The sequence below is a fragment of the Photinus pyralis genome, unplaced genomic scaffold (genome assembly GCF_008802855.1).
Source record: "Photinus pyralis isolate 1611_PpyrPB1 unplaced genomic scaffold, Ppyr1.3 Ppyr1.4_LG7, whole genome shotgun sequence".
Lineage (NCBI taxonomy): Eukaryota > Metazoa > Arthropoda > Insecta > Coleoptera > Lampyridae > Photinus > Photinus pyralis.
In genome coordinates, this window is record NW_022170738.1 from 13,732,187 (window position 1) to 13,758,863 (window position 26,677).

At 36.9% G+C, this 26,677-nt stretch overlaps 1 protein-coding gene across 1 annotated transcript; it reads left to right on the forward strand.

Moving 5' to 3' along the window:
• The first annotated feature begins 1,767 nt into the window (after positions 1-1,767).
• LOC116177150 lies at positions 1,768-26,574 on the forward strand. The gene is made up of 15 exons (XM_031496033.1): positions 1,768-1,987; positions 3,731-3,832; positions 3,885-4,084; positions 4,134-4,351; positions 7,734-7,986; positions 8,040-8,263; positions 8,313-9,467; positions 13,073-13,386; positions 13,439-13,822; positions 13,871-13,990; positions 14,038-14,161; positions 14,212-14,339; positions 14,539-14,711; positions 19,955-22,364; positions 25,756-26,574. The coding sequence occupies exons 2-15, from the start codon at positions 3,735-3,737 to the stop codon at positions 25,889-25,891; spliced, it is 5,937 nt and encodes a 1,978-aa protein (XP_031351893.1). The 5' UTR covers positions 1,768-1,987; positions 3,731-3,734; the 3' UTR covers positions 25,892-26,574.
• The last annotated feature ends 103 nt before the right edge of the window (positions 26,575-26,677 follow it).

Below are 26,677 nucleotides of genomic sequence, written 5' to 3' on the forward strand. Positions count from 1 at the left end.
GGGCTGTAACTTTTGATCTAGTAGTCCGATCTTGGAACTGTTTGAAATTATGGATTCTACAGGCCACATTCTATAAGAAAAATTTTTTCCCGGGTCGATCTGAGACAATTTTTTTTTCGGGGCAAAAAAAGGCAGGCTTCCTTTTTTTCCAAAAATCGACTGCACCAAAATTTCTCGGGAAAAAACTTTCTGATTAATTTGGGTGCGTAGAATCCAAAACGATTCGTACTTTTTCGATTAGACGTCTCAATCAAAAGTTATGGGCAAAAAATTCCTGTTTTTAAAATTTAAAATTTTTATTTTCGTCATTTCGTGAAAGGCAGGACGCAGGTACCTCACCTCAGTAGCAGTACTAAGTACCTGATACCTATTTGTTATTTTGGGCATCAATGTAGGGAATTGCCGATCGATGCCGAATAGCCAAATCGTTGACTGCCAACACTGATCAGTCACTGAATAGTGAATACTACAGAATATTTAGATTTTAGTGACTTTAGACTTTAACCAAAACCAAAATTGCTCCTATATATACCTATATATTTATTGCCTTTATTTTAAAGTGGGCGAAGCGGATAGCGGAGTATTACCTAAATACCTAATAGCTATGATGATAACTCAATTCTTCTGGGGAGGGGGGATATCCCCTTCATCCCCCCCCCCCCCGTAAATACGCCTCTGAGTTCGTCACAATGCAATACAATACGTGCGTTTGATCGCATAGTTTAAAAAACTAAATTTTGATGACTAATTTATTCGAGGTTTTATCAAATTTATAATAGTATTTTGCTTCCACTTCCACAAAAAATGTTTTGTCTTCTGTTTCCGCTTCCGTTATAACACTTCCGTTGCGTCACTAATACAATCTAACTGTACAGCAGGCCATGGCCTTCATTGCAGTGTTTTTCTTGAGTTCCCATCAACACTTCATACTACCACATCGGGGGAACCTTAGAGGTTGCAGTGGTGTGCCTATCTCTATTTTGAAATTGTGGTAACTGTGTTGGTTTTCGAAGCTAATTTTTGTTCCACTTCGGTTTTAGTTCTAACTGTAGTCAACATGACCCTCCATAGGATACACCTTTGTCGTGGTGGTGGGGTTATATAGCCACTATTTTCAGTGGTGAATCCTAGGCGGGTAACTGCTAGACTCCATGGCTTTTACCCATAAAAGTTTGATATGTAACTACCCAATTCCATGAAATTTGGCTGAACGGATGCTATATCATTCAAATGCTTCATGGAGTAGAGTACTAACGAAAACTTACTCGACGGTTACTCATTAAATGTGTAAAAGGAATTTTATCAACATTATGAGAAGCAGAAATACTTTTGTTGCATTCTCCGGTACGTTACATTTAGAGTCACCCTTAACGACCTAAATGATCATTTCATTTCGCATATAACGAGTATGAGGGTGCAACGGCCATACAGGAAGCCCATCGCATTACTATTTTTGACTAACATTTATTTACATGGATATTCAATTGAGTATGTCATGCCTAACTTTTCAACCATCCTGTACATATTATCGTTCTATAAATAATTTCTAACACCCTGTATCGTTTCAATATGCAAACGGTCATACTCATTCATTTTATACAAGATTTAAGTTAGAATAAAAAATAAACTGCCCGTTTCGTAAATATAAGCATAGAATTGAGCAAAATAACCGTTATAGGATTTGCAATTAAATAGGAATTATTAAAATTTTACATTTTAGAAAATTGGTGAAACTGCAAATTCAAATCGCTGCGCGGGAAAATAGAGCAGTACATTCCAAATGTCGCCTACTATTTTTACACCAAATAAATATGGCTACTAGTGAGGTTTTTTGTGCAAGAAAATTCAATTAAAATGCTTAATCAGCTACCGATTGTAAACTTTGAGTGTAAATATTTGAAACAGTTCAATTAGCAGTATTCAAAATAGTGATAAGTGAAGTTTATTGTGCATGATATTAACCACTTTATTTCGAATATATCGGACTGTAAGTATATTTTGTTTTGCGAATATCATTTCGTAGCGCAAATCCTTAAAAAATTAGCACGTAATTAATTTGAAATTATTATTAGTTTATAATTAGGTTAAGAGACATTAAACTATATGTACATTCCATGCCAAAAATTTTTTTAATTTTTCTCTAATTAATCGGCGAACGAGAGATTGGTTTACAAATTAAAAATAGTGCACATACGGCACTGGCTTGGAAATTACGGGAGTTCTCTTAATTTCTGTGAATGAGTCATCTGACTATTTTTTTATTTCATTTATTTTAAATTCTTGATCCTATAGTGACTGTACTAGCAACTGAAGTTAACGCCCACACGTTCACTAGAAAATCATGTGGACCCTATGAATAATTCATTTTTACATGGCAAGTAATGAGCTGTATAAGGAAACTCGAATGAGACAGTACGAATAGTGCTACCGAAGCAATTTCGACCTTATATAGCAAATTAGATCATTTTGACCATTCTAATAACGGTCGGGTAATGGGCAATTTTTTCGAAATTGAGTCCTTGCGTAGAGAAGAGAACAAATAAAATGTGTTGCATAAAAATAACCGAGATAAACTTCCAGTCCCACTACAAACAGGAGTTCCCAAAATAGACCTTATACATATCTTAAGTTAATAGTCTCTCTCTCCCAGTCTCTGCTACTTATCTTCTTCCTTCCTATAAATATTAGAGTAAGGTGTGATGGGTCATTGATTTTTTTAATCTCGACATTAGTTCAATGGATCCTCTCCCGTTATAAATCACATTCTCGAAGAAATTAAATCACTTAAATTTGCCCGGAGGTATTGAACGGCCAATATTTGGCAGCGTACCAAACAACTAGTTGTGTATTGATATATCCACGATGCCAAAATACATTTTTTATGGTACTTCCTTTGAAAACATTTGTTATAAAAAAATTACGCGCTTCCGAGAAATTGCATAGAAAATAAGTACCCCGGAGCTTATTGACCTTTGGGCCCAAATTTGCTCTTGGAGCTCAAAGTTGATGGGAAAGCTCCTGGTGCAAACAGGATTCTCAAACACATTCGGTCGCTAGGGGGCGTTTCTTATATTTGCTCGTGTTTTAATATAGGATCTTGTTAATTTGCAATAACAGAATTTTGTTTTGTCTATGAGACACCTGCTATTTTTTTTGGGGTTTCAAAAATGTATACCTCTTTTGTTATGGCAAATTTAAAACAAACCACACCAATTCTTTTCCATTTAAAAAAATGCTTTAGGATAATAGGGAGTTTTAGAAACTCCAAATTACGCCTATAAATTTATCATTTTGACAGGAACATGTGTCAGCCTTGTTGGGCCCACTCTGTACACTTTAAGATCCAAAAATTCATATAGTTCGAAGTATTTTATTTTTAACACAATCGTTTTACAACAGTCGAATAAATTTATAGACTCGTTGATATTGTTGGTTAAAAGTTTCGCTTATATGTGTTGTGTAAGTTTCATTTATACAGGGTGTAACAGTTAAGTATGTCAACAAAATTGTAGGTCCTAAATGTTTTGTTTGGGCAACCATAACATATAAGTGAACTTGCTTGTGTTTTGGGTACTTATGCCCTTTATGATTTTCCAAAATTTCTTGTTGCCCCCCCCCCCTCCCCCCTAAATAAAGAATGCAACAAATGCCAACATAGTGCACTAATTTATTTGGTTAGTGTTCTTTATGTTCTCCAATTCGTTCCTTATTGAAGTGTTTTGTTTTTCAGAAAAATGGTGGTCGGTGAACCAAATATCAATAACATAATGGGGGGTATCGAAAACACGGGGACTGTTAGACTTCATAATCATAGAAAAAAATTAAAGCAACGGTAAGTAGCCTTCTCTCCGTAAGCAATCGACATTAAACAATCGCCCTTCAAGGTTCGACATAATAAAAAAATTAGGACAAGGAACGTATGGTAAAGTACAATTAGGCATAAACAAAGAAACCGGTCAGGAGGTAGCGATAAAAACGATTAAAAAATCAAAAATAGAAACAGAAGCCGATTTGGTGAGGATACGAAGGGAAATACAAATTATGTCGTCCGTGCAACATCCTAACATTATACATATATATGAGGGTATTCTTTCGTTCAACGGTGACTAGTTTTTTTTCAACCGCAGTTTCAGTATTTGAAAATCGGGAGAAAATGGTGCTTGTAATGGAATATGCCGCAGGTGGTGAACTGTACGATTATCTGTCGGAACGTAAGGTGCTAGCGGAAGAAGAGGCGAGAAGGATTTTTCGGCAGATAGCGACTGCGTGTTATTATTGTCATAAACATAAAATTTGCCATCGGGATTTAAAGTTAGAAAATATTCTGTTAGATGAAAATGGGAATGCGAAGGTAGGTTTTTTGTGCATTATATACAAGGTAAAATATAAAAAGATTAAAATTGATTCTCATATACAGGGTGACAATATAAAAAGTTTCAGTGAACCAATTTTTCACTATACAACAATTTTGTACTTCTTTTGCTGCATTTTGTGCACTTACAGGATTGTTTTTGAATTTGTATTTAGTTCGACATACGAAAATTTACACATATACCGCTTCATAGCGAACGTGAACGGGAGTATGTTTGCAAATAAAAGCGATAACGACGCGGACATTTGCGATAAAAGCGTGCGTTTCGAGATAAGAGAAGGGTGACCGGATTGTGCGGGGATTTTTAAATCAGTCTGAGTTACACCGTCAGCGAGCACGTACCTTTCTTTTGTGCACTAAAATTAATTCGCGATCGCGTAAAAATATTAGTACGTGAAAATTAAGACGGGGTTAGAGGTGAGAATTATATTTTCGCACAATTGTGGTTATTCGCAGCTAGTTTCGCGAGCGGTTACGTACCAATAAGGATCAAATTTAGCATGGACACGTCATCACGAGACAGGTATTGCATTTTTTGTATTTCTTTTTACAAGTCAAATAATATGATACATTTGAAATCTGTCGTATTTAAAACGCAACCGGCGAACATTAGACGAACTCAGACAGAGAATAATTCAAGAATGTCGAAATATTGCAAAACCAACATTTGAAAAGGTTCGACAAGAGTTTGAGAATAGATTATAACTGGCGATCAAAAATGAGTTGCTGTCGAGTCGGCTTTGGAAGTTCAAGTTAAATACGATTTTCCATGTTTATTTTTTGATTTGCACGATAATTACTAACCTAAATGTAATGCTATTTGGTATGGTTGGAAAGCATTTTTTCAGAGCTTTCCAACGACGTATCACACATGGGGGGTCACTATTTAAGATTTAAAAGTTGGGGTGGCTGGGGCGCAGGGGGTTGGAGGGGGTGCGTCGCCAACTATGTCATTGTGATTCCCCTCCGAATTACCGAAACGGATTTTGATTTTTTTAAATATCTCGTTTATTTACTAAGATATGGGGGGTGGTAAGTTTTCAAATTGTCACCCTGTATATTATTATTATGGTCGGTGTTTCTTGTGAGAACCCAGGTCTAGCCGGGTTACTAATCGCACTGATTAAAATCAAGTAACGATTAGTGTTTGTCTGTACGTTGTTCGTATATATAATAATAATAATAATAATAATAATAATAATAAAAAAACACAATAAGAAAATATAGGAATAGTATGTAATTCATACAAACAAACATACCAAAAAAAATAAAATAAAATAAAAAATAAAGAAAACATTCCTGCAAATTTAGCAGTTTAACTACGTGGCGTTGTTTATTGTGTAAGGGTTTGTTTGGTTATTATTATTATTATTATTATTGCTAAGAACGAATATTCGCACACTGGAAATATTAAGCGAATATTTCTCGAGAACATTTTTGCGAAAATTTTAGTTTTTAATTGGCCCGATTTCACGAAGTTACGCGAACGTTAAAAAGTGTAAATACGTGCAGCAGTTCTCTACGTTTGTTGTTTGTCTAAATGTTTAGTATGGCTTTGAAGGTGCAGTTCTTTATTGAGTATGAACCAGGGTATGAACTGAGACAGGCGCGAAATTAGAACAATGGGTTTTTGGATAGTGTTTGTCTTCAAGTACGGCCTTGTGTAAGTGTAATCTGCGACTATTCTTTCTCTCCTTTAATTTAAATTAAATAATATCCTGTTTAGTAACAGTTACAAAAAAATCTTTCTCAATAAAAAATTTATGTTATTATTTTTATTTACATTTTTTGTTAGCAGATTAATTAAATGCAGACACACGCCACTATTCTTAGTTTTTAACTTTGTAGATTTGTTGCAAATTTTGATTAATTTTTGATGCTTTGGCAAAACCAATAGAAAATTATCATTTCTTTTTCAATTTAAATTAGTAAAATTATAAAATTAATAAACACAACTATTTTTCTTAATTTGAGTTTTCTCTTAAAGTTCATTATCTAATATAAGTAATACGTTTTTTATGCTTGTATATCCAAAAAATGTGCTCTTTAATAATAATTATGTAATGATAACAAGTAGTTGCCATTAAAAAATGCGCCCCCCTTGACCATGCAGAAGTACTACGCCACTGGCCGTACATTTTTTAAAGTACATAAATTGGTAGGTAGCAAACTTTTGATCATTGTGGATACTTTGCAAAAATTGTAGTCTTTAAGATATATTCAGTGTTCCAGATAAAATTTCCATTCTGCATGTATAGAAACATGAAAAACATGTGTTGAATTTTTGAAATTTTTCACTAAAGAATCTTCCAAGAACTTGAGAAGTATTCCAGAAGAATCTCTGAAACAGCACCTAGATCCTTCGAAGAATCTTCAAAATCAATAAACATTTTATAATGATTTAATCAAGTAATTTTGTAATTAAATGCTACTGATGATTTGACTGGAATTAATTACACAAATTAATGACATGTGGTAGATTGCAATTGAAAACTTTGTGATGGGGTGGTGTACAAGGTTAGTAGAGAGAGTAGGTTGCCTCGTAACTTTAGAGAGACGTGTCATCGAGAATCCGGAAGTCCCATTTGATTGGTGTGTTTAAATTTTCGTTGACTTTGACAGTTATATTTGAACTGTGTAAGTTAGTTAATTGTCAGACAGTGCTGAAGACTATTAGAATACTTTAATTCGATTGAATACTTACTACTACTACTAAAGTATCAATATAGGGTATTATATGTCGGATGGAAATCTTTGTGACGTTGTTATATGCAATAGCAGCTCCAACAAATCGAAAGCAAACAGGTCGCAGATTCAGTTTTTTACTTTTCCAAAAGGTAATTCCTGTATTACAAAAAGAATATAAAGTGCAATGGAAAGGGGAACCTGAACCTTGTATGCAATAGACCGTGCAGTCTCTATTTTCCGGCCGAAGACTATGAAGATGAAATGTAAGCTATTTTGAATAAAGTGTGTTTAATATTTCGCTAGCATGTTTCTTTCTATGCAATGCAGGAACTTTTCAGCACAATGTAAAGTAGATACCATTTCGATCCATTTTGCATTTTTTGAACTTGCTCTGTTGTTGTTGCGTTAATAATTAATTTTTATGATGTGGACAAAATGGGATTCCGGGTGACGTCATTCGCGTATTTTAATACTGAACGTTTATTGGCTGAAAGTTACGAGGCAACTTACTTTCTCTATTAACCTTGGGTGGTGTAAGCAAGTACATAGTTTTTCATACTACGAAAACGATTTTGAGTATTTTTTGATATTCCCAACAGGAAAAAAAATATGGCCCACTGAAACTTTTTAGAATGTCACCATGTATACGCTATAGAATGTTGTCAAATTTTAGATTGCCGATTTTGGTTTATCAAACGTATTTGATGACCAAAGATTGTTGTCGACATTCTGTGGATCTCCCCTTTACGCATCTCCGGAGATAGTTAAGGGCACTCCGTATCAAGGACCGGAAGTAGATTGCTGGTCGTTGGGAGTTCTGTTGTACACATTAGTCTATGGTGCCATGCCGTTTGATGGCAGTAATTTCAAACGCTTAGTTAGACAAATCTCGCAAGGCGATTACTTTGAACCAAAAAAACCTAGTCGTAAGTAGCATCGAAAGTTAATCGTGACTGCCGGCTAATATTTATAATTCTAGGTGCCTCACCTTTAATACGTGATATGTTAACTGTTAATCCTAGAAATAGAGCAAATATAGAGAAGATATGTTTGCACTGGTGGGTTAATGAGAGCTATGAAGAATGTTGCTTAGATATTTCCGAGGAATTAGCGAATCAAACTCCTGTTAGGTTAGACTTATTGTTATCGTTAGCACCTCCCCCTCCTCAGCTCGAAAGCGAAAAATTGGTAGTGACCGGAGAGGTAAGTTTCCCGTTTGAATTCAAAGATTTGTTCTAACTTTGAATTCTAGGGTCAAGATGAATCGAACAATGCAGAGGCAGCAATTCCCACACGGTCGCAGTCTGTAGGCAGTCTAATGGAGTTAACAAATCCAGCTCAGCGTAGAATTAAAGATTTATTATTAGACGATGTGAAAGTTTCTCCAAAACGAAAACTGGAGACCGCTATTAGTACCGATCAAATTAGTTTATCCAAAGATGATATTAAAAGAAAAGAAAAAATTATTAAAGAGAACACAATCGCCGACATCACCCTACACTCCGGCCACAAGGTTGAGGGAGACGAACAGACGCCCGAGACCCAACTTATTAAAAGTCAAACGCGAACTCTGTCGCCTGAAATGGACGTGAGTGAGGAATTCGTGGATCCGTCGACGCAAGGCGCCGCGTGCGCCGAGCTAATGGAGGACGCGAAGAAAAATATGACTGAAAAGAACGCGGAGGAGGTCATTGATAAAGAAAATAAAGACGTAGAAACTAAAGAAGAAAAAGTTGAGGAGAAGCAATCGAAAATACCAGCCAAAAGAAAACCAGTCAAGAAAAAAGTGCTAACGGATAAGAATGATAACTTAAGTACAAAACCGGAACAAGCCGAAGCCATTAAAGAACAAATAAAGACTGAAAGCGAAGAAGTACAGACGGTCAGTAAACCAGTCGAGCGGCGGAGATCTCGGATATTTGAAACCGCGGAGAAATTTCAAAATATGATATCGGCGAACGAAAGCAAGGCGCCTGTTGAGAAGCCAAAGAAAATCGTGATACCCGGCGTTAGCGTCGGTGGCTACAAGAAGGAGTTCGAGAGGAAAGCAAGTCTGACGTCCAATAACGTCGGGACGCCGAAGAAGCCCGTCGAACAGGAGGCTGCACCTCCGAAGGCCGCCGAGCCCGAGGTTGCAAAGGACGAAACGGTCGTTGCGCCGCCCGAGGTCGTCGAAAAGGTGACGCCCTCCGAAGAGGAGATATTGGCGGAGAAGGAAAGGAAGATTCAAATAAAGAACGCCGTAGATATTATTAGTAGCGCTTTGGAGAAGGACGGAACGCGAAAGTCGAAATCGCGACCTTGTATGGTGAGAAAGCCGCCGGTGCCGTTCGGAGTTGGTGGTCGTTCGGCGTCTGGAAGTATTACAACGTTACCTACGCCGTTATCGCCGCCGAATACACCTTTGGTAATGACTTTTTTTGTTTATTTATTGACTTAAACATTCTCAAAAATTGCGTACAAACATTTGCAGGAGGCAGTACTTGCTACAGTGCTTGTTTCCAAATGAAATTACCCAAAAAAAGTGACTTTTTCTTGGAAAATTTCTATACGCTTGCTTTATAAACTTTAAGCTTGGGTGAAAAAGGGCACTGTGCGCACTTTGGAATCCCTTCTTGCCAGCGCGAAAAATCTGTATCTTTAATGGCTGGAAATTCTGAAAAATGTCGACCCCTAGGACTCAATAACCTCTTCCTCAGTTTCAAAATGGTTTTTTAGCCCAAAAAAAAACACTGCAATGTCAACTTTATTGAGATATTTCTTTGTAAATGTTAGCCTACGGTGCCTATAGCAAAAGGCCAACATATAGCATATAGTAAAACTCGGATGTGCGCATGCCAAGATATTCTTATAGGTTCTCATACAATTCTGCATATCCCCTATTTTTATATACACGGTGTCGATTTTTCGAGTGCCACTATGGGGATCTCACTTATCTTAAGAGATAGAAAGTTGGTTAAATGGGGGCAAAGTTGCCAATTTTCGTGCTGAATAAGAAGCTGAAAAGACATTTCAAATATCTTCAATAGTTTTGAAGATATCTCAAAAAAACAAAAATTTCTGATTTTCGTTTTTATTTTTTTTTATGATAAACTAATCTAATTAACACATTATCTCACTTATCTTAAGAGATAGAAAGTTGGTTAAATGGGGGCAAAGCTGCAAATTTCCGTGCTGAATAAGAATCTGAAAAGAAATTTGAAATATCTTCAATACTTTTGAAGATATCACAAAAAAACGAAAATTTCTGATTTTCGTTTTTAATTTTTTTATGATAAACTAGTTGTAGTAGACATTTCTAATTAGCACATTATTCGGACACTTTTTAATGGAGATTTCAAATATGGCGTCCTGAATTACGTTCAAGATGACAGAGAAACACGTGGCAACTTTAGTTTTTCTTATGGGCGTCATATTGAATTTGGACATTTTGGGATTACGTCTTTTTTTCTCTTTACAACGGTATATCACACATAGTGGTCCAGTATCACATTTTTCCTAAAAATACAATTTTTCATTTTTTGAGAAGAGTGCTTTGGAAAAACAAAACGTTCTTTTGTTGTCAACAAAAGTTTGACAGTTTGATCCATCTGTCTGGTTGCAGCGTTGTCAGAGAAGTGCTAATTAGAAATGTCTACTACAACTAGTTTATCATAAAAAAATTAAAAACGAAAATCAGAAATTTTCGTTTTTTTGTGATATCTTCAAAAGTATTGAAGATATTTCAAATTTCTTTTCAGATTCTTATTCAGCACGGAAATTTGCAGCTTTGCCCCCATTTAACCAACTTTCTATCTCTTAAGATAAGTGAGATCCCCATTGTGGCACTCAAAAAATGGACACCGTGTATTTTTCTTCTTTTTCTATTTCTTTAATTTTATTTGGCTAGAGTTGATCGTATCTAAGATTTCTATTGCTCTGAAATTGTTTAAGGGTCACCTAGACTCCATTGCCCGTCCCTAACTTCGTGGAGGTTCCACATTTCTAACTTTTTAATTCGGACAATTAAATGCAAGTGATGTGTCCGAATTAGTGAAATGTCCGGATGACTGAATAGTAGGCTAAAAGTGCGTGAATGTACGTTACCAACTTGGACACATTTATCTTATATGTTGAAATCATTTTTTATCCAAAAACAGCATAAATTCTCGAGAATGAAACATATAGCTAAACATTAATCTACATAAATAAAATATGCATGTATGGGCATATGGAGAGAACTTCTAGACATTGTTGCATTGAATAAAGGTCGATTCTTGCTTGCGCTACACTCAGCTCGGCAACACGACACGATGCCGCGCTGCAAAGTGCCACTAAATAAAGATTTCATGTTTTTAAATGAATATGGTAGTTTAGGATACGGCAGTTTTTTGTGTATGTCGTAACGGCAGCTCTAGGTGTAGCGATAATGTCGCTCTTTGTCGCCATAGTGGGAATTCACACTTAAGAGCCACTTCTCACAAGACCTTTTTGAAGTGTTGTAGAGTTGCGCCGCTAGTAGCGAAGCATTGCTTTTTATGGACGCATTCACACGAAGCGACGCTGTGTCGCTACTTGTAGCGGCCTCCCGTTACACTAACACGTGCTGCTAGTAGCGCAACCCCTTCCACGACGTGATTCGCAGTGCCACTAGACGGCAATCATCGCAGGTAGCCGCCCATTGGTCGCCTGCGAGTTATACACAAATTATGGTTATTGTATTTGCATTTTGCATTTCTATCTAGCCCATGCAAAGAAAAAGACATAAGTTTTGCAGTGGGCGGCTATCTGCGACTGTTCCTATACTACACGACGTAGCGGGAAACGATTTTCAGAAGCGCCACCACCACGAACTTATAAATTAAGATGGACTGCTGATCAAACAGTTGCATAGAGGTAGAAATGGTCCTAGCGTGATGTGCACGTTTTAGTTATTTTCTAGGGGAATTTTCCTAGTGCTCAAGTTTTGAGACTATTGCAGTCTTGGAAAATGACGTGTATCACAGTAATTTATTTAGAACACGTGACGTTAATAATGCTTGTTTATTAGTTGATTTGAATTTCGCGCCAAATGAGTGCACATCATGGCTGCCCCCATGCAGGTGTCATTTGTCAATTCAGCATTAGCAGTCCATCTTAATTTATAAGTTCGTGGCCACCACACAATTGTTGCGTGGAAAGCGCAAGTGAGCCGCCGTTCTTCTAAAAAATCTAGTTTGAGGCGAGCCTTCATCTCGACGAATCACGTCGCACGCCACTTGGTAGCGCTGCTGAGCGACCTAGGGGCTTTTAAAGGTGGGAATTCTCTAGCCAAGATTTCTTGCGCGAGGTTGCTGTCTAATTGCACTGTCAACAATGCTATCAGAATCGAAATTTAAGTTAAACTGACACTTGCAAATGCCAAATTTTTGCTACAAATCGAATTATCTTTAAAACTTCAAGTTCTTCGTATATTAACCATATAATTAAAAAAGCCCACCCGATCGTTGACTCACCCTGTATATGGTGGTCCAAATTTCTATGGAAACGCCTTTTATTTTAAAAGATCGAAAAAAATGGTCCTAGATATCTAGAGCTCAATTAAAGAGAAAATGTTTATCTTTAATAGTTTGGCCGCTAGGGGGCGTTTTCCAAATTTAGTCGATTTAACTTGTTTTCCTTTGTAGGTACACATAAATAGTTCGTTCCTATGGTTTTTTGGGACTATGCGCTAAAGTTACTCGTCTTAGGGTCAAAAACCTTTGTGCTTGTACAATTTAGGCAGGCAGGATAGCACTAAAATTGCCGCAGAATCCACTTACCATGATCCTCTTACGTATCAAAAAACCTACTCTAGGTTTCATAATTTCCCGCAATATTTGTGCAATAGAGCGTAATGCGCCACCTTTCTTAATTGGTACCAAACACCTACCTGGGCGTGGTGCCGTGCAAAAATGTTTCTTATTTTATAGATGAAATGTAACCTGCGATTTCACTGATAATGAACAAAAATTCTACCCTCAAGCCTGCTCTACCATCTACTGTACTTTACAGGTACTCTTTGGGGCAAATGAAGCAATTCTGCCAAGTACTCACAGCTCCGTTCCTGCCCAGGTTGTTGAGGAGAGTCACGCTGAAATACCCGAAGAAGAGAAAACATCATTGGCCGAAATCACATTAAAATCCGCGACATTACCGCGACGTAAAACGACAAAGGCGGAAATTAAACTGGACTACCCATCGCCGAAACCGGCCACTATGGGTTTCAAGACTGAAATGGCTCATCATGTTGAAGGTCATCCTAAGTTAACCACGCAACGAAGTGAGGTTACCTTCCCGGTTACACCCACGGTTCCCAACTCCCACAGGTAACCCCCGCACTCATTTATCGACAATTTTAATGTGACACTCGACATTTAGATCGGCGTCTTGTGAACCGGAGAACAAAGCCAAACCAAGGGAGCGAATAATACCGATCTCGTTCGAAAGAGACGTACCCGAGGAAAGGAGGGAGTCGGTAACGTCGCCCACTGTAAAACCGCCTGTCACTCGAATATTTCAAACGCAACGCTCAACCACGTCGCAAAGGTCAAACAGTTTGTCGCGCCAGTCCACTCAAGAGTCCGATTCTGAGGGTAACGTCTCGTCGGGCGAGCCCATTCGAAAGTCACCTCGCGAGTATATTATACCTATCGCCGTGGAGGGAGGGGGATACGTCACGCCGCGCGCCGGCAGTTTGGAGCCTAGTGATACCTCTAGTACAATGACCAGCAAATCGAAGTTCAGCCGAACGAGACGGCTGAAGTGAGTACGCGAGAGGCGCGACTATTGTCTAACAACACTTGGTTTCAGTGATCGGGAAGGATCGGAAGACGAGTCTCCGTTTGCAGCACTGCACAGGCATAGTTCCTTCGGCAGAGATAGTGATACAGAGGACTCTAGGAGAGACATATTCCGTATGCATAGCCTTAGGTAACGTTGATCTTGTTATTGAGCAAAAAACAAAAATGTACTTGCAGGAGTTCACGTCCAAGAAAAGCGAACATGGAACACAACGACTCGTTTAGTTCGGGCGAGGACGACGACGATGACGGTTTCGAAATTCTCACTGCTGAAAATCTATTTTCCACTCTCTTATCTAGGGTAAGCCGACTTACAAAACGGGGTGGTATCACTTTGGGATTATCCGACAGGTGCGTGGGTTAACTCAGCGATTAAACGTGGACGGAAGACCGGGCTTCCCCGCCAGCCGGCTCCTCAGTTCTCACTTTGACAATCGCGGCGACAACTTTTGGAAGTTACGCACTGACCCATTATCTAGGTGAGGGCATTTTCGGTTTTGGTAGTCGTTGCATCGATTAGTGAGTTGACAGTTCATTTTTTTACAAGCTCACGATTATCTTTGACTTATACAAAAGTAACCACAACGACTAAGTAAGTTGTGTAAGTTCTCATCTAGTAGTAGCAATTGTAGAGATTCGACGTTCGATAACTTCGAACTAACCGTTTGTTTTCCTTAGGTATTCTACGTTAAGACGACCGAGTCGGGAGCAAAGTGTCGACTCCTCGGTACCTAGAAACTTGGGCACGCCTTGGCGCAGGAGCGTCAGTCGCGATTTAGCGTCCGACATCGATAACGTGTTTAATAATTCACTCTCATCTCCTACGCATACGGCCACTTTGCCTCGAGGAGGTAAATATGATTATGTTCACTCGTAGAGCAAATACTTAAGTTCGATGTCTCTTATTTTTTTGTCACTAGATTTTATGAATGTGTAGAGTAGGTTTTTGTACTACAGATAATGATTTTTGTGTTGTCTGTAATGTTTTTTTTTTGTAGTGTACTTACTTTTTTTGAATATTTTATTATTAATCGTTATCTCCATTTTTGAAAAGTGAACATATACTGATGTATCAATTTAAAAATTTACTTCACTAGACACTACACTTTAATGCTATACATACATATCTAACAGTACAGGTTAATTTTACCAGTTCCTATTGAGATTTTCGCATTGTTTTCAGTCACACATTGCATCTCTCTGTCTTGTTAACTCTGATACTAATGGGCTCTTCTGTGATGCAGCCGCTCGTCTAGAGCTTTGCATCCTTTTCATCCCCTGTTGCTACCATCTATTGTTCTTCTCTAGAATATGAGATTAACCTGTAGGCTTTCTCGCTAGATGATGAGATTTTTTGGCATTACATTAACTTTTTCCTAAAAATTTGGCCACAGATCCATGGGCAGACATTTTGTTATTTTTTTTTAGAGTTAGAAAGACGGATAAATTAACAAAACAACATCGCATTTAGGTATTAACAAAAATGTGAATTTTATATATGGAACACCCTGCATATTAGTACATCATAACAGCTTATTAAATTCTCTACAGAAGTTCTTAATACACCATAGCCAAAGTACTTCAAATAACTTACTGAACTATTTATTCGGCAAATATTATTTTCTAAATCAATTTTTATGTAAGTCAGGAGTAATGTATCGCGTCTTTTTCATAAGATGGCGGTCAAGCATTCTTACATAGGGTGGTGTAATCAAAATTCTGCATAGATCGGTATTTCACTAAGGGATGTTGATCTAGATCGCAATAGGTAAAGTCACTAGATATAGAAAGTACCGCAATCATCCGCCATTTTTGGGCAAATTTGCTGCCAACTTAAAAAAATTGACAAATAAAATCTGAATAGCTGTCATTTTTTATAACCTAACTTCATAGTACTGTCATGTTTTATAAAAATATATACAGATATCTCCAAAGAGGTGGAACAATCCCTAGCATTAAAGTTACTAGAATCTGGTAACTTCCGCCATTTTTGGGCAAAAATCATGTCTTCTCTCTCTAACACACAAGCCCAATGGATTGCGGTACTTTCTATATTTAGTGACTTTAGCAAGAGGTACATTCGTATGACCTCTAGCGGGAAAAAAGAGAAATAAACAGCACTATGTAATAAACTCCAAAGTTAATTGTCAGAGACTTTACAATTCATTTTATCATTTTCATGGATAACTAGATCGAAATGGAAATAATTGAAAAATTTTGGTTGTATAAAGTACTTCGGGTACGATGCATGAAGAACTTGGGTAGAGAATTTAATAAGCTGTCATCTGATGCCATAATATATAGGGGGATCCATATAAAAACGTCGCATTTTTAATTACAGGTTTGGATTCAGTAAAAAAATACACAATTTTGGTAATTTGTCAGTCTTTCTAATTGTACAACTAAGAAAGTTAGCAATAGTGCCAATGTAATCTGAAAAAGACTGTATATGTACCCTTTTTTTTGTCTTTCTCCCAGACTGTAAGCTGAATTTTCATATTTTATACACTTTTCATATTGACTTTTATAAATATTTCAAGGTATAAACTACAACAGACGCAGTCTCCTTTTGCCTGGTAGTAGGGAAGGACTGTCTCCGTTGCTCTACAGAGCCCCTTAGTTCCACAACGAATGCTTCAAGGGAATGCTATTTCCTATCTACCGTCTGGTAGGATGTTCATTCCTTAATGGAGGTTATTTATGTTCAATTGTCACCTGTTTACTCTGTTTACAAAGCCTCAATATGAATTTCTTTAAAAATCGCTAATAGTGGTATGGGTGTAATTTTTGTCAATACACAATCAAAATTACGAACAGAAACTATTCAACAAATTTGATCATATGATAAGATACATCAGGATATGATTGGCGGTCTATAATAGAGCATGGCTGTGACAGTGTTGTGTGGTTGCAGCGCGAGTGCGCGTGACGGTGCATGTGCCCTGTGGACCCGCCACCCAGAAGGGCACCCACTAACCGCCTGGCTACCTGCTACGACAAAAATTCGGTAGGCTGCATGTACTCACTATAACTAAACATACCAGTAACATGATTTGTATTGTTTGTTTTCGTTTTGAACATAGTTCTCATCATAATACTTAAAACAACATACCAAACATTTAATAAAAGACCGAGGCGTGCGAAATTCACATATCTTTCAATATCGAAAAAGTCAATTTCTGATGCACATCTACGACTAGCTAAGAAAATTATGATCATTAGTAGAAATACTTTTTGAGTTCGTTTGTGTGCCGGCAGGGGGCACCCTCTGAAACTGAAGAATCTAAAATTTACTTTTATTTTTTTTAAATCATCTCTTTTGATGGAGTAGATCCCAAGATACGGAGCTTTGAAGTTGGCCTAGAAATTCTAAAATTCAGATAAAGGGCTAATATTACTGTTTTTCTTCAAACGTCAATAAAACATGACATTTGTCCTCATTTCATGACAGCAGTCATCAATCACTCTAGCCATGGTACAATAAGACAAGGTATGCCTATAACTAAACGCAGATGACGTTTTTATCCCAATGACGTCACAAGAATCACCGCCAAGTTTGAAAATGACTTCATACTTGAATTAGAAGTGCCATTGCAATTACTCAATTAATTTGGTTGAGTAATCATACTGAATGCATTTAGATATAAATATAAGGCAACAGAGAAGCTAAACGTACCACTTAATATACTTATTTAAGAAATTTAATCAGCCTTTGAAGTTTTTTTTATTGCCGCTAGAGGTCTCGTCCTTATTTGAAAACGCTAATATAATTTTTACTTTTTTTACTTACATATTTTATTGTAACTTTAAATATTTGTATTGATGACATGCAATAATTGATACTTTGTAAGTTTAATGTGAGAAACTTGACGCGGTTGACATGGATTGAACAAATCTTATCACATCCGTAAAGGGGATACACTTTTATTAACTGGTAGGACTGCACAAACCCCATTACTTTATTGAACGGTAGAGCCAAGTTATCCCAATGACGTCACGCATAGGCATACCTTGTCTTATTGTACCATGAATCTAGCTTTGTTTGTTTCTGAGATGCAGGGTGAAAACGAGAGGTTTCTGGAAACTGCAAGCTTTAGATATTTTCACATAGAATCAATCCAGTGGCATAATTTAAAAAAATTTTGGACCAACCATAAATTTTTTAATTTTTTTGCTAATTACATCACAACATATATTTTTTAAATTTTAACCTTGAACCAAAAATAAAAATCTTATTTTTTACGGTTTTAAATAGTAGGCCATGGATTCATGGAGATTTTGTTTTGTTTATTGTATCCATGGCAACTAAAGCAGCCGATACCAATCAACAAAAATGGCTGATGGTCATTTCAAAAATTTGAAAAATGTGATAATATACAGGGTGTTCATTTTATTTTGCCTACTGTTGCAAGAACTATAAGAGGTAGGCTAAATTAACAAACAATTTCTATTTTACAAGACTATTTTAATGAGCACGAAAAAATTTTCCCAGCCAGTGGTTCACAAACTGTGGATACCAACTTTGTAATATTAAATGGAACTGTATTTTTTTAATTTCTTATTGCAAAGGAGATTTTTATTCTGAATTCAGTGATATACCATTTGTATAAGAAATTTTATGAGAAAAATGCATGTGTAGTAATATAGAAATTGTTTGCTAATTCAATTAACCTCCTCTTGCTTTTATAAAAGCCTTGTAGGTAAATTTGAAATGAAAATTATTCAGGAACGACGTTAAACGCAAAAAGAATTTTTCTTAATTTATTCCGGAAATCGAAGCAATAAAAGTAAACTGTTGAACTCATTGGTTCAAGCGGGTCAAAATTGGTTGGTCATCTAAGGGGTAAAAGTTTTAAGATATGATGTGTGATATGCATCAGAAATTTCATTGGGAGATGGTCTAAGTTGTGTATCAGCACCAAAACTCCCTAATTTATAACAATTTTTCAACCTTGACACACAAGTCGCATTATCACCTCACTACTACTATCACTTTCATTAGTTGATTTATTGAGTCAGTGAAAGTCCTTCCATGACAGGTGCAAAAATTTAACACAATAAATAAAATATTAGTTGTAGAGGACCTTCAGCAGATAAATTGGGTAAGGACGATCTTCATTGGGACATCTTGTACTCTGTCCAAAATGACGGGAAGTTAATAATCAGTTTTATGTATAAGATGAGTCAATAGTTTGATTTATTTATAAAAGTTTACTCGTGTTGAGCCGGCGTCTTACTCAATATCTCTTTCATGAGTGAGGATTCATTAATCTTACCACTTAATGTCGATTTAACTAACACATTCCAATTTTTCTCTTTGTTGCAACTACATTTCAGCTCGCTGTGCATTTTTTGGACAGAGTATAATGAGTAAATGCAGCAATATCGATTTTTGGAGCTCTAAAAATTACAGAATAATTTTGGTAATAATCTTAGTCTAAGATTAGGTCAACGTTCCCCCATCTGTTTACCAAGTGAAATACATTTTCTAGCAATCTTGATATGTAAACAACAACATTGCAAATGGGTTGCCTAAAAAAATTAAGTTAATGAAGATGAACCTATCAAGCCCCACAACCACGAAAAGGCCGAACACTGAGGGGGGCATGCACTCTCTCCATGTGATAGAAGTTTTGACTTAATTTTTTTTAGGCAACCCATCTGCAATGTGTTTGTTTACATACCAAGATTGATAGAGAATGTATTTCACTCGGTAAAAAGATGGGCGGAGATAGACCTAATGTGGGATCTTGTACTATCACTTTCCCTTGCCGCCGAGTGTACGAAAAATGTAATTTATTGCGGATACTGTAAACTATGACAACACACAGTTACTTGCAGTACATAAACTTTGCTTGTAGATGCTAAATAAGCTTGTTGACATTAACTAATTATATATTTTGTGTTTTTTTAATAGCTGAAGATTTTATGTGCCAAAAGATTAACAATCTCAGGTTTGTTGATTTTATTATTATTTCTTTAGAAAAACTGTTTTGGCCTAAGAATTAATAGTTTGAAAGGCTTAGCATTTTTCTAATTAAAACAAACTGCTCTATTACCGCAGGGGTCGACTTTAACACGAGTATTATTTCAGATTCAAATTCGAACAGAGAGAACCTTAATTTAACGAACTTAGATTTAAAAAAATTAAAATTATCAGATGAGGATGCGCTTGCGTTATCATATTTAACACCGGGCCTCTCTCGTCGCATTCAAAAACAGCTACTTGCTCAATTGGCGCCATCCGAAGTAAAAAAATTATCGCGAACTATGTCTATGCGCAGCAGCAATACAGATAATAAACCGTCATCGTCTGACAAAATTAGATACGATCGCCAATCTTCTGATTCGGCAACAAGGACCGTACAGCGGCGCGCAACAATGGAAAGCAGTCCGATACGTTATCAAAGTAGATTTAAAACTGAAAATAAACCGGATTCCGTCGACAATTTAGATGAAACCAAACCGGCCAAATCGTTTTTGCCCAGGAAATCGTTGGGCGATTTTAGACTCCGCGCGTCAACACCGTCCGATCTTGTAAGCAGCGAAAAAGTGAGGGAGGATCACTCTGAAGCGTCGCGTCTCTGCAAGTACTTATCCCCGAGCAATTACTACGAAAATGTTTCTCGTTCTCAAACGCCCTCTCTTGACACTGAGAGAAGCAGATCGGAACACTCACAGCCCACTAGAAAACCGTCCCGTTTCTTAAGGCCTGACTTTTACGATAATAAAGATGCCAATTACTTTTTGAAAGAAAAGAAAGAGCGCGAGCTAGAGACGCAAAAGGTACTAAAAGAAATTAGAGACCGGCGTCGGTTTCGAGATCAATCACTCTCTAGTGAAGTTAACGGGCAGTCGGAAGAGGACAAGAGCATCTCGGCATCGACAGACGAAATTCTCAAGAATGTGTCCGATAACATCAAAAAGATCGAAAACAATGTCCAACAAGAAATGCACGATTATGTCAATCTACCTGTTAAATCCGTGGAAAAAATACCGGAGTACGTGAATGTTAATAGCAACGAAGTGGTGAAGAAGCCCAGTACTTCCAAAATATCGCGCCCGAAAAGCTACCCGGCCGAAACGCACGAGCACAAAAAATTAATCTCGAAGATTCCCGAATTTTCGTCCCCTAAACCGAAAGTTGTAAAGACAAAGAAGAGTGAAAAGGAAGTAGAGAAGCCGAGTAAAAACAAGTTTTTGCACAGCATCGAGAAGAAATTTGAGAAATTGAGAAGCTTTAGCAATTCGCCGAACAGTGTGAGTAGCGAGGACGCCAAAAGTAAAGAGGATAAAAAGTCGAGCGTGGAGGATACGATTAAGCGCCTGCGCGAGCAGAGTTTGCCGAGGACTGCGGATAATTGTATTACTGAGTCAGGGCTAATCAAACGCGCGGTGTCCGTTGAGGATTTAACCAACGCCGATCCTAAACAATTGCAACCTTCGCGTAAGTCCGTTACGAAAATTTTAAATCTGTTCAAAAAGTACGAGGAAAAAAGCAATAAGAAAAGTGAAAAAAGTACAAAGAAAAAATCTAAAGATGACGCCAAAACAAAAACGAAAAGTAAAAGTCAATTAGAGGCAGAGAAGACTGATAAAAATAATAAAGCAATTGGTGCTGAGACTGTGATTTTAAACAACCACGACCAAAAAACTGAGAAAGTATTACAAAACAGCGACGTTCCCAAAATTATCGAACCGGAGGTTGCTAAGAAAATTCAGCGACCCTCCTCGCTTTTATTGGACAGCGTGAAACCTTTTCATACTGAGAACAATGGTGCTAAAAGTGATGGTAACATATCAACCAATAGGGATGCGAAAAGAAGTTCTAAATTGCCAGTCAACTCGTTTCGGCGCAGCTTGAACTTGGAAAACTCGCACGCGGACCCCAAGTTTCTCAAAGGTGAGGACAGCGGGCTACCTAATTGCAGAAGCCCGGCGTTAGATCTACTAGCGCCGCACGACGCGAAAGAAAATCGCAACTCGTTCGCCGCCACCGACGACAGCTCGCTTCTGTCGCCGTTCGACGACAACATGAGCTGCGATTCGTGGTCGGTTTGCTCCGATTATCACACTCACGAGTTGACATCTCCGACGTCGCCCTGCGGCACGTTTTATTCCGCCGACGAAAACGAGTCTGTATCCGATCGAATTCGCAGGAAGAGTTTCTATACTCGATTTAACGAGAAGAAGCGGCCGCGGAAGAGCAGCCTGAACAGTTATCGCGACTTGGATCTGTACAAGGATATGAACGGTCGAAAGACCAACTACAGATCGAACGATTACTCGGACGCCGACGCAATGAGGGAGACGAAATCTTCGTATGGTAATGTCACGCAGGAGCCTTTGAGGTATAAACGTTACGGATGGGATAACTCGAGTGATGGGGATCACTATCATACTCCGTATCAGACTTATAATCCGAGATTTCATAAGCGTTCGACGCCATCGGAGACAGAAGATTTCACTTTGGATGAATCTTCCGCGACTGGAAAACACAAAATGTGAGTATGTGTTTGGTGATTGGTTTCAGGATCAAAAATCGATTAATCAAGCATCTGAGTAATCAATTAATTATTAAAGATCTCGCCCATCCATCCGTGTGCACTTTTTAAAAGCAGCAGTTTTTTTTTTCATTGTCACTCTGGGGATCTCATAAAACGAAAGAGATAGAAAGTCGCTTAAATGGGCAAAGTTACGGCAAAAAACCGGAAAATATCATTTTCGAAAATGCGCTGGCGTTCATTTATTTTCAAAGCTATCTACACTTTTTTACTCTCGCAACCCTACATCAAAAAGAAAAAGAAAGTCATAAATGCAGTTTTTGAACAAGTTCCTACCTAACGTAAGTCCTTTCACACTGTCCCTTTCTCGGTTAAGACAAAAAATAGTTCTAAATTTTCAATTAATCTCATTTAAATATTTTCAATTCAATTTAGTCTTGGTTAGTTATTGACTGCCAATTCAACAATTTTGTTTACTCTATATTTAATAGTAATGCAGTTTCAATGTGCCGTTAAAAATTTCACTTTGTATGTATACAATCAGTATGTAATTTGTTTGTCTCTTTTTTAAGGTACACCCTATATATTACACATTTTAGGGTTTTTACCGTCACTTTAGTTGGTACTCATCACTTTCTGGTATATTACTAAAATTTGTAGCTGTCAAAAATTTTAAAATTGCGTTAGATTCTACATCAAAAGTGCCATTTTGTCAAAATCTTTAATAATAAGAAAGGGCTTTAAAGAAATCGACTAAATTCGAGAAACGCTCTCTAGCTGCCAAACGCTTAAAGATAGCAGTTTCAGGGGATGGTTTATTGGGGTTATTTCTTTTGTGAGTTGCGGTAAACTTTGCTACTACCAGTTTCGTAATCGTATATTTGAATGTCACTTAATTAATTTATATACAGGGTATCGCATTTATTTTGAGACCCTCGATTATTGCAAAAATTAGTAGGGATATCAAAAAATGATTTATATCAAATATTCTTCATATTATATTTTCACATTGCTGTCCTTTAAAGGTCAAGTGTAGGGCAACTTGATTTTTCAAATAAAAACCTCTACTTTTTATTGAATATTCTTATTCTAAATCGACAAATAAAAATTTTATTTGGAAACGTTTTTGCCTGACACTTACCATTTTTTGAAGACACTTCCAAAAGTGCGATTTTTGGTTTGAGCTAGGGAGCTGTACTGTCAAGAATTTGGCGTTTTTTTTTCTCTATCGAGTGACGAAAGCGCATATTTTCGAAAATTACATTTTTAGGTTTTTTGGTCATAACTTCGCTATTTATAGGTATACAAAGAACATAAAAAGGATAATTAATCAGCATAAAATTCCGCACAAATTTGCCCATTTAGGCGGTTTTGTAATTCTTAAGGATTACGAGATCTCCGTAGTGGACATGAAAAAAACCTCTCCCTGTATACAGAGATTCGCATAGACCGTTCGTTAGATGTTTTTAAACTTTCAGTTGAAATAAAAACTTGAAAAAGTTTCTGGGGCTTTAGCGATTTTTCAAGTTTAGCAATCAAAGTCAAAAACTTCTGGTATTCACGGAAGGGGCGCCATCTTGAAACTATTCGCAATGGTCGATTATGGCTGTAAACCAAATTTCAAGTCTCTACTTCAACTGCAAGTTTAAAAACTTCTAACGAATGGTCTATGTGAATCACCCTGTATAAATTCAGTATTTTCCTTTGAAGACCTTTTTGAAGGTCTGTTTGGAGGAACTACAGGGCACACCAGACGAATTAACAACATCGTCAATTGTTCTGCGACAATGTTCCAAGGTCACTGAACTAATCCTCATGATGTCTGCAAGTATTTTATCTAGTGCATTTTCTTTGCAGGCTCTTTCATGCATAACAGGTGTTTCCGTTGCCGTTTTTTCGTAACAGAAAACACAATTTCACTATAGCATGTTGTTCCAATTTTTCAGTCATAAGCATAACACAAATCGACAAACAAGTGAGAGGCTCTTATCAAACAAATGTACTACATTGCACAATGGGAAGTATGGCTTGTCTTTGTGTTGTTGTATCCTGTGGCATGTCCCTGTCTTAAACCTCTGTATCTCATTTTTGTAATTTTGGTCCTTTGGAGAAGGCGTTCTCCATGTCATTGTGTTGTTTTCTGATATTATGGTATTGCAAAACATTGGAGCACTAAATTTGTTGTTACAGAAGCATATTTTTTTGTCACCGAAAACAGCCATTGGGATTACAAATATTGCACATTTTTTAGCCATTGTCTCTGTAGATACCACAACCAATACCGTATAGTGGGGGGAAATAAATTGCATAGTTCCATAATAAATTATGGTGCGTTCAGGTTATGGTATGTTTGGTAGGAGAAAATGGCAAAAATTGGTCAAAAATGCTCCAAATGGGCGTATTTTATGAACTCTTCCCCCTCCATTTCATTTCCACTCCAGAGTGAAATCGATCAACAACATGGAACTCTCCCCTGCCCTTCCACAATAGTGATGCATACCCAGCTTACCATAATTGGGTATAAGTCCAAAACTGAAGGAAACACACTAATATTCTAATTGAATTTCTATTGGTAATCAATTTTGGAGTGACTTTGCTTGCTCCATAATTTTCTCTAGCTTTTCTTCAGCTTTTCAGTTTTTATGGATTGTAGTGACTTTGTGGATCAGCATGAGAAGATCCTGCATGCCATAAGTTGCTCCAACATCACAAGAAACATCCCTCCATAGTAGTCGCTGAGAGCGGAGGTCTTATTATAACATGCTACTCAGAAAAATGTTTGAGATACTAATGATAGAAAGTGGTTCATGCCACTCTGCCTTGTTTCCTCTTAAGGGTGATTACAAAGTCGTATTCTGGCTTATCCTTGTCATGGTATGGGTTAGATTCAGGAACTGTAATTATCTCTATCTCTTTTACTGCTTTGCTTTTTTCTAAGTAACCGAATTATCTCTATCTCTTTTACTGCTTTGCTTTTTTCTAAGTAACCGTTTTCCCCTCGGCTTATTTGTATAAAACTCCTTGGATTGGACTGTTAAGGTTGTTCACTCTCTTTACAGTTACTCTTTCGTACTGGATGTAACAGGGAGAGGGGGTAATCCCTCCCGGTTAGTCATTTTTTTTTCTATATTAAAAAACCTTCTCTCTCACCATGGCATTATTTTTGATAGATCTTCCAGAGGTCTGTTTTTGACAATGTTGTCTCAGGATTCATTCACTAACACTGAGTGTTCCATCTTTGAGCCAACTCTTTGGAATCTTCTATTGTATATGTGATACTCAGTTACTTGATTATGAACTAATGGCCCCTCTGGCTCCAGATTGTTGCAGGGCGTTATAAAAACGTTTCATTCACATTCCAATGATGTAGATATACCATTTTTAATTTTAGGTACAGTTACTACCATCGGCCATCCAGAATCAGCAATAGATCTGCATCGCCTATTAGCGGCCATATTCCTGTTGAATTAGTAGAGTCTTCCATTAACCGACCTATTGTTAATTCTACCTCTCAGAGCCATGTTTAACCTTTTACTCATTTACATTTAGTACCCCTTCTTATTGTTGTATACATACAGCTCAGACGATGGTTAATTAATTATTAAACGAAAGGTGGCCTAGTTATCCGACTGTTTTCGGTTTTTACGTGACTGTTTTAAAGAATGCGCGAAGGCGACGTTTTATTTCTTGTTGCAACGAAAGAAGTAAAATCTCTGCGCTTTTTTCATCAAAAAAATTTGGTGCTATCATTGTTGATTTGTCTAATTAAGGTTCTACGTCTGATTTTAAGACAGTTTAGTTACAGTATGTACATTTTTTAGAAATTTCTCTCATAACTTTATCATGTACATGTTGTTTTGCTTGCTATTTTATATTTATTTAATTATAAATTGCTTATTATATTTATACAACGTATTTTAGTAGAGATGTATTAAAGATGAGCCAAATTGCTCATGAAATTTTAAAAATTATATACCTACTGTTACATTTTTAACTGACATTATTGTTGAATACCTACATTAGTAATTATTTGTTACTATTAAGCAATTCGTTGACTGAGTAATCATTTTACTTGGTTGATCCTTTGGAAATGCGTTAGCTTTAGATTGATTTTGTGTGAACTATTGTATACATAATATAGGATGTTGACAAATTTGTGATTTTATAGGAAATAAAAACTTTGTAATTAAATATAAAAGAATTGTTATTATATTTGTTGTTTATTTATAGATCACGTGTAGCTATAGGTAGTATTAAGTTTCCATTTATTAACAATAGTTTGATATTTTAAATTTCCATCTGTCCATGTGCAC